Source organism: Nicotiana attenuata, unplaced genomic scaffold (genome assembly GCF_001879085.1).
Source record: "Nicotiana attenuata strain UT unplaced genomic scaffold, NIATTr2, whole genome shotgun sequence".
Classification (NCBI taxonomy): Eukaryota; Viridiplantae; Streptophyta; class Magnoliopsida; order Solanales; family Solanaceae; genus Nicotiana; species Nicotiana attenuata.
The window spans coordinates 102,856-112,281 of NW_017673237.1; the positions used below are offsets into that span (position 1 = coordinate 102,856).

At 33.6% G+C, this 9,426-nt stretch overlaps 2 protein-coding genes across 2 annotated transcripts in view; both read right to left on the reverse strand.

Annotated features, from left to right (window-relative positions):
- Positions 1-578: 578 nt before the first annotated feature.
- LOC109215811 lies at positions 579-5,952 on the reverse strand. The gene is made up of 6 exons (XM_019379924.1): positions 5,766-5,952; positions 3,133-3,338; positions 2,960-3,052; positions 2,781-2,879; positions 2,368-2,698; positions 579-822 (listed from the first exon to the last, which is right to left on the reverse strand). Exons 2-5 carry the CDS (start codon positions 3,250-3,252, stop codon positions 2,498-2,500), a joined length of 513 nt encoding a protein of 170 aa, XP_019235469.1. The 5' UTR covers positions 3,253-3,338; positions 5,766-5,952; the 3' UTR covers positions 579-822; positions 2,368-2,497.
- A 1,667-nt stretch (positions 5,953-7,619) lies between these two features.
- Positions 7,620-9,426, reverse strand: part of LOC109215809 — a 3,953-nt gene continuing 2,146 nt past the window's right edge. Inside the window, exons 2-3 of the mRNA XM_019379923.1 lie at positions 8,280-8,587; positions 7,620-8,191 (exon numbers count right to left, since the gene is read on the reverse strand). Of these exons, the coding sequence (XP_019235468.1) occupies positions 8,135-8,191; positions 8,280-8,587 (365 nt within the window). The 3' untranslated portion in view covers positions 7,620-8,134. The remainder of the gene's footprint in view (positions 8,192-8,279; positions 8,588-9,426) is intronic.

Below are 9,426 nucleotides of genomic sequence, written 5' to 3' on the forward strand. Positions count from 1 at the left end.
ATGGGCCATTAGCGAAGGGAAATCTGGTCGTTAAAAGTCCAAATCCGGTCGTTATAAGTTGATAACGACCGGAAAAAATCCGGTCGTCACCGGTCGTTAAAAGTCCCGACGTTAAAAGTTAACGACCGGTTTACAATCCGGTCGTTAAGGATTCCTTAGCGACAGCATAATTTCCGGTCGTTATTCGTGCTTTTTAGCGACAGAATTTTTCCCTCGCTAATTTTTTATCCGGTCGTTGAAAGTCTTTAATGGAAACAACGTATTAAGTCAATTCGAGTGTTTTTAGCGACCGATATTCCCTTCGTTAATTGTATAATCACTTTTAACAGCCAAAATTCTCTTCGTTAATAGTCATTTATCTGTTTGAGAAACCTGTCGTTAAAGAGTTTTAATGACTACATTTTTTTACGCTAATATGAAAATGTAATAAATATAATTAAGAAAATTTAAATTAAATGAAAAATAATTATTATTTATATGCTTGCATACACGCTCAACAACATTGGAAATAAATCAAATACTTGATATCTTGTTAATACAAAGAACTAAAGTATCATATTTACCAAAAACCAATCCAATTCGTAAGAAACCCATCTTAGTAAAAATAATGCAAATCAGCCAGGAGGCTACTTGAAGCATAAAGTGAGGTGAGTCAAGCATCATTTTGAACAATTCCTAAAAAGAGAAAGTAAAATTGCAGCATATATATGTACATGATAAGACAGTGTCTTTAAACCATCGCTGACGAACCAAAACCTCTTATACTTCAACTTGCTTTACACTTTCTTCAAGGATAGGTTCTTCGGACTTCAATTTTTTGATCTGTTAAAGCAACAAATTTATGCCATTAGTCACAAAGAATAAACAACTAAAGAAAAAAAATTAGATCCATTAAAGGCTACACTGATGGTTATAAACAAGGAAGTGAAAAAATACAAAGATCAAATGACATAACGACATATAGTATTGTAGCAAGAATACGACACATTAAATTTCCTATATCTGAAGACAATGATAGTAAGATGACTAAATGATAGTTATACATAACCCAATCTTGTCACACTAGAACCTGCACAATGAGTGTGACTTCTGGGAAGCAAATCCCATATAGAGCTTCATGAAATTCTACAGATTAAGAAGAAGAAGAAAACCAAGAACCAATAGGAGAGATTTAGAACCAAAGAATGAATCACGTTGCTGTCGAAACTAATTGCCGATAAAGTAATTTCGTTTCTCTTACCCTTATTAATTTTTGTTGTTTCACATAAAACCAACAACAAACATTAACATCTTAAATGAACGTCTCAGGATGAACACAATTTTAATTGCTTGCAATCCTAGTTACTGGACCCTTTACGCTCATTCTATAACTTGGAATGGTTAGAGTTCCCTTACTAGTGTCGCTAAGACACATCAGCGCTAACCACCTGAGGTCTAACAACATTTGCTGCTGCTGTGATAACAAGAACACCAGGCGCTGATATTGAGATTGTCACTGAGCATTCACTGGAAAGCATAGATATTAATTTTGCCGCTCAAGCATTAAAAAGGAAATGAATTATTTTCTACAGTTTCTTCAAGTGATTAACACCTGAACTATAACAACTCAAGGGCAAGGCTCCATGTTTTTTGGGTTGCAAAAGGCTAACAAAATTCAATAATTAGACAACAATAGTTGTAGTATAAATTACAAAATTAAAGGAGATACTACAAGTTGCTAAGACACATCAGCGCTAACCACCGGATAAAAGTATTTGAATAGTTCTTGAAAAGTCAGTTTGATAGAATAGCATCTCATCAGAGTTCAAATTCAAATAATTAGTTGAACATTATTTTGAATTTTTGAAAATCATATTTGGGGCATCCCAAAACAGAAAATGTCGCATATAAATTGGATCAACGGGTAGAAGATAGAATATAGGAAAATGCACAATATCAAATGAATCTTTCAATCAAAATTCAAGATCAGTTAAGCTTAAATGGAAATATAGAACACAAAGATCAAAGTTGCTGACTGCAAACCCAATTTGGAAACTCTTTCTTCTTTTCTTCATAATTCTCATCTAGATTCCTATAGCAACGCGAGGATACAGGATTAGAGAAACTAAAGTACTGTCTCTATGTACAGCATAGTACTGAATGTTGGGTCGGAGAATGGGTTCATGTGAACCAAAACATACTAAGTGGATCCACCCCTGATTGTAACCTACATATGTACATAATATTTGAAACTTCATTCTTGCTTATCACGTGTTTCATTGACTATGTTTTTATTTATTCATAAACCTTAATGACATAAAGATAAAATTCACACGAGCATTGCAATATTTTCATCACATAGTAAAATAGGATTTTCAATCTTCTAACCTGTTAAATGATTCAATCTATTGATCACTTGAAGATGGTGATGAAGGCTGATCAAACACTATTTTTGCAAGTTGTGCGTATTTACTCCCTAGCTCATCATATTTACTCTCTAGCCCATCCAAACGTCCTTTTAGTAATTCATTTTCTTTAGAGTAGCATTCAGCTTTTCCAACAATACAGCTTTAGAGGAGTTACCACCTTTCAACTCCTTAGCGGTTATCCCACCACCAAATCCAACTATATGGCTCTTTCGTTGAGGTCCGAAGCACCGTTCTACAACCTCAATGTTTGTAAGAGACGATTCAGATTGCACCAATTCTTTGATTTTATCCTGTAAAATGAATAATAATTTAATCAAAATAATACAACACGGTAAATAAATAATGTAAAATGAAATTTATCAATAAACATACATATTTCTCATTGTTTTCAGGTTCGACAAGCTTGTTGTTCTTTTTACGAGTCTCAAAAAAAATAGTTGCCACATCTGGTGGATTACCATCTTTACCTCCCTTCACATTTAAATAAACAAGTCAAAGAAATCTTTGTAACAAAGATGAGGTTTCTTAATAGAATTATAAGATTTACTCACCAATTCATTAATGATCTCCCTAATTGGCTTACTACCCGTACGATGAGGCATACTCAACTTAGATCTATTGACCGAGTTTCTTGTACTTGTCTCCTAAATTAACAACATACCGGCAAAATTCTAGTTAGCCACTTAATATTAGACAATGTTAATAAATAGTTATGAAATCATACCTTAAATTTTTCAGTAAGAAAATGCTCCTTGACTAGCCATTCCCAATCACTCTTGTCTACCCCCTCTGGCACATCTTTTAGAGCATAACGGAATGGCTTAGACTTAATATTCTTGTGCATCGTTCCTCTCCAATTGTTCCATAAATTCTCATATGTTTCAAGACATGATCTCGTTGATCATTTATATCATCACTGTCAAATTTGTCCTACAATATTTCACAAGTATCTTTAAATATTAAACTTATCTTATAAACTAGAAAAATAAAAATTTAATTGTGTGTATCAAATGAAAATATTATTTTCCATTATTAACCTTATATTCTTGATTCTTGAATTGGTTTCATATATAAAAGTCAAATTCAATTCAAGAATTGGCTGAAGTTATTTAAGGATCAATATGGTTTTGTCAAAATGGAGGCGTTTGAACTAGACATACCAGATACTAAAGTAACTAAGTCAGCAAGAAGTGACATTAAATATGCAAGAAAATCTATGTCAAATACTGCATACATCATTGAATATAACTTATAATAACATGAAATGCAACAAAAGAACTCCAGTTGATCCTTTATTATTGCTTCTGCAGAAAAGGGGAGGCTTACTAGAGTTCAGAATTATTGTAGTGTGCGCTCTAATATCCCAATATCGAAGATTCCATTGCCATGAAGAAATAGTAAAGTTTACAGTCAAAGAGATGCTACCAGACAAGTAATTGATTCAACAGAACATAAGGGAAACATGTAAAAGAAAAAAGGAGTTCAACATACTAAAACTGCAATGACAAAATGGACATGAGGGATAAAAAATTGTTGCATACTGGTATTTGTCCGCTAATGTATGAACCAGATAGAAAATTGGAAGTGAGTTATAACCAGAACAGATAACGCCACTATATTAAATGAGACGAACCAAATTCCATCAAGTAAATACCCCCTAACAGGAACCAAACAAGGGTATAAACAGTGAAGTATTTTGTGCCTTCCCTGAGAGAAACCAGTACTATTAGTTTACTATTCTTTGATGGTATTATTGGAATAAGTCCCTTGAAAGATGGATTAAAAAGATGAACATTTAACTCATTTACAAATGTCTAAAAATCAGCAGAGATAGAAAAAGAAGAAGAAACTGAGTTATACACATAATCGTTCTTGACATGACATTATATTTTGCAGGACTGATTCAAAAATCCTTGTTAATATGTGAAAATTAAAGATCTTAAATGAGATGTCTTCTTTCATTCCTGCTTAATCCTTGTCGATCATTTTGTTTACTGATACCATATGGAGCTGCATCAATACTAATAGTTTGTTTTCATTCAAATTATCAGGAAGACATGAAAACAGAGGAGCGCCTAAGAGAAGTAGAGTCGACATTTGCAGAATCAACAAGCTTGATGGTTTAGAGCATTATCTGTGCATTTATAAATGGAAAACAAGTTGCATAGTCATAACAATTTTCTCATTGAATGAGTTTTATCAGGGTGGAAATTCAGGTTCTGTAATGATAGATGGAGGACAGATTAAAATGGAACAAGGAAGCTCTAACAAGCCTTTTGATCAACCAGCTGATACTAATTCTTGATTGAACTTTTGCCATCTTTTGAGCTCTATTGTAGTGTATGATCTTCAAATTATACAATTGAGTCTATTTATCATGCACACTATTTTGTTTGCAATGCATATATTGCAGTTGTTCTTGTCCATTCTGAGTGGAAGCAGACTAGATATGGTTTAGACATTAGACAGAAAAAGGTTGCTCACAGCGAATAGCTGTTAGATTTTGTCTTACAAAAGTGTAATACTGCTATAGTGATCTCTTCGACAACTATTTCATTTAATTGTTGCAAGCTACAGGACAAATGTTTTTCTCACGGGACTGCAGCTTTGAAGCAAGAAAATGCACATGATGTGAATTACTTCAGGAACTTTTACCAAGTAACTTGAAATTATACAACTCTTATAATTATGATTGAACGTTGCTATACATAAACCATGAATAGTCATTGAAGGCCAAGAAAACAGGTAATATCAATTCAAAAATGAGAAAAATGGTTTTTTTCCCCTTCCAATTAGTACAATTAGAGAGGAAGTTAGAGAATTCTTATATCACCAAAACAATTTTATAATACAATCACAACCAGATATGAGAAACATATTGTCTCGATAAAACTATGATTTTCCTCAAAATAAAACCTAGTTAAAAAATAATCTGCTCTACAAGAGAATACACATAGTTGACATATAACGAACAATATTCAATAAAAAAGAAAAAAAAAAAAGAAACTCCTAACATTCATCAGCAATGTAAGTTACTTTCCTATTAAAAAATGGAGTAAATTGCACCTTTATCTCAGAAGATTTGTTTAAGAAATCAATCAATCCTTTTAATAGTAATTCTTATTGAATTGAAAAAGACAACAACACCAATGAGAGTTCTATAACCCCATCGTCACTTTTTTCTCTTCGGCCAATTCAAGTTTCTAGGGCGAATGTTCTTACAAATATACATATAATTATAAAATTGTAGAACATGTAATTAGAAGAAGAACCAATACCTAAAAAACAGATAATTGGAATATATAAAAAAAAAAAAAGTAACCAATTTCACAATAGTACTGCAAGTTTAGAGTTTACCTTGAGAAGAAGAAAGAATGAAACCCTAGGTTGTAGAGAGGAACACAAAGTCTGATGCTTTAGAGAATTGCAAGTGATCCCATGATAAAATAGAAAGAAAAGTGGGTTTGGAAAATTGTGGGTTGGGCAAACAAAGAGGGGAAAGTGACGTGCAGGGTGAGCTGATCGTGAGTTGGGGGGAAAATCGGAAAAGTTAGCGTTATTTTTTCTTATTATTTTTATTTTTAACGATCGGATTTATAACTTTTAAGGACCGAATATTATCCCTTTGTTAATATTAAACTAAAAATGAACTTTAACGACCGGAAAAAAAATGTGATCGCTATTGATACAACTATAACGACCAAATTCATACCCCTTCGTTAAAAAATGGTCGTTAAAAATCAAAATTCTTGTAGTGACCATTTCACCAAAAATTATAAATAACTGAGAGAAAACATACCAAGTTATCAACATTGAGCACTTGATGATTTATTCCATATCATTGATACGACGATATCATTGATACGACGATATCATTGATACGACGAATATGCTAAGTTGAACAATTGCAACCTTTACCTTCTCTGAAGAAAAGATGGATGAACATCGATATACCGCCAAGTGGAATTAGAACAATTACAAGAATAATTTGTGCATCCAGCATAGGAGTATCAGCGGAAATATTGTAATTAGTATTCTCCATAATAACGTGTAAATATCCTTAAGATTGTTGGAAAAATTGAGTATGGAGAATAGGATTTATCAAAGCTTGAGGCATGTCAAGAACCCTGTCCTTAAGGATATTTTGCCTACACAATAAAGAATAAATTAGGCGTATCTCCCAAGATTCAACAAGCTCTTCTCGTTATTAAAATGGAACAAAAATAGCAGAAAATTCAATAAAGAAACTCAGCATATAGGAGGAAGAAGAAGATTCAGAAAGTTGAGTCAAAAAATTATGTCTTTAGCTCTTCAAAGACCATGTTTATATAGGTGTTGCTCCAACGGCCAGTTAACGGCTAGTTTGACTATATTAAATGCAAAATAATTTACTAAATAATAAGTAAATAGAAAAATAATATTTCATAGAAGAAAAGTTTTTCCAAATCAAAATAATGGACAATCCATTTTGAGATACTATTAATTTTTTCAACTTAAAAAAGCTTCCTTTTTTTTTTTTGAAAGAAGGTCAATTTCATTTAGTTTTGCATTATATCGGAATCGCCCTAAAATATGGAACATCTCGAGAATCTTTTTGCGGTGAATTAATAGATCAGCAATTTCATTTCAAACCAACAAAAGCATATTTAGGGCAGGTTTACGGGTTTAAGTGAATCAATTACTTTCAATTTGAACTATATATACATATGCCAAAAAAGTACATATAATAAGATCAAACGCACCGCTAGATCCTAGATACACTTGATCTGCAAGTTAAACGTTAATTAATTAAACAGAATCGCCACATAACAATTCCAAGGTTAATTTATTTGTCTAAGTGTTCTAAAGTGTTTAACTCCAAAGGTCTACACAAGAAAAATCACAGCTGAGAGGGTTCAATTAAGGGAAATGTGTGACGCCCCACCCCCTAAAGAATCCGTACAAAAGATGGTTACCTTCCTGACTATGATTAGTTAATTAAAACATTCGTTAAGTGTTAAATTTGAAGTAGTAAAGATTTCATTGAATATTCATAAACCTGTGTGTTTAAGAATTGGAGTACTCAAACATTTAGCAAATTAAGATGGACGGAGTAAAAACCTTGCAATCAGGTGCACAATTAAAACATTCCTGCACCATATACTAATCATCATCTAATACACTGAGTAGGAAACATAGTTGGGATAATTTAAAGCAGAAATGAGCTCTTAGAATCCGAAATCGTGACAAAGTCCTATGTTTGCACCAACAGATGTTCTGAAGCAATCAACTTCTGACTCCAAAAGAACTGAACATGTGAAAAATATTCAACAGATTACAGATAGTAGCATAGCTCCATGGCCCAAAATTGATATAACCTCAACCCTAAAGAAGTTGGTATTTCCCAACTCTGTTATGTAAAAGGTGCGTTTAAGCTATAATTTGACCAGCTTTTAAGCCAATCCAAACACCTTCACATGCATCTTTAGCAAACAGGTTTACATACTTCTATGGGAAAACAATCTGCTGTAAGAAATTCATCTCTACAATGTATACACAACTACTTTAGCAACAGTAGTCTCAACAAGCACGTGACATTTACAGAAAAGGTTAGCAACAATTGGTTTAAATTCTACACATATCACAGTTGTAAAGTCTCATTCTACACATATCACAGCTGTAAAGTCTCATTCTACACATATCATAGTTGTGAATGCTCTTGTCAATGTTCCTCTTAGAATATTGGCTCAGATAGAAACATTAGTACGATAAAAGTGCAGCAACTTGAGTGGTGAAACGTATTCCTGCGAAACAGAAAAAAGAAAAGCATATTAAGACCCCTAATGACAGTCTCTTCCTAGTGTATAGACACATCAGGTCTGATATTCCAACCTGGGAAAGATCATCATGCTCAGGGGGCAAATGGAAGCCCGTTGAACAGTTGGGCAACACCTCAGGATTCTTCATCCATGCTTTACGTGCATCACTGAGTTTAATTTTGTACCTGAACATCTGAAAATCAAAGTTGATAATGTTAGCGATTGGAATTAGAAGAGAAGGTAACTTTATTTTAAAAGGTGACAGTTGGAAGTGTGTGTCAAAAAGTTGTCTGCTTTGAAAGACATCTTTTAGCAGATTCCTAAAAGTGTTATAAATACCTGATTTCTTCCCAAAAGATTCTATAACAGTAAAACTCAAAACTCAAAACTTGTTCCTGGGGAAATTCAAGTTATTGCTGAACTTGGATTCAGATTTTGTCTACGTAAATCCTAGAGGAATTCTACCACAAACTCATGCAACAACATAGTGGGGGCTTATGTTACTTAAGGATAGAGATTACTCCATTAAAGCCATCGAATTTATTGTTTCCTACAAGTCTATTTTAACAAACAGAAGAAATAAGCTATCAAGTAATAACTTCAGTCACATCCAATCAATAGTCAGTACGCTGCACCCAAATGAGTATATTATGCAACATGCACCATTTGATGGTGCAAGTCTAAATGACGCTCCCCACCACATTTGCTGGTTTGATGAGCCAGAAACAAATATAACTTTTGGTATATGGGCATTATGAGATATTATTAGAGATCACTAGTCTATCCGAGGATTACTACCCAGAAACAAATATAACTTTTTCCAAACTGCATTATGCATACAGGAAGAGGGAGTACACTTCGTTCGTAAACGGTAAATCAGAAGAAATAGGACACTGAAGAAACGGATAATACAAATGAATTAAATAGCATTAGCGTGGTGACCAACAGCTATCCTAGCAGATGAAACGAACCACATTAATTCTTGCTTTTTCTTTTTCTTCTTTTTTTTTCGTGTGGGTGCCCCCACCTGTGGGATTATACTGGGTATGTTGTTGTTGTTGTTCTTTTTCGTGTGCGGGTGTGCGTGTGTGTGTGTGGGGGGGGGGGGGGTGGTTCAGAGAGGAGAGTGACTATAGTGGATTGAGAGCAATCGACAATTAGCAGGTTGGTGGCAAACCTCAGAAGACAGGACGAGTAGGCTTCTCCAGGTCATCTCCCTT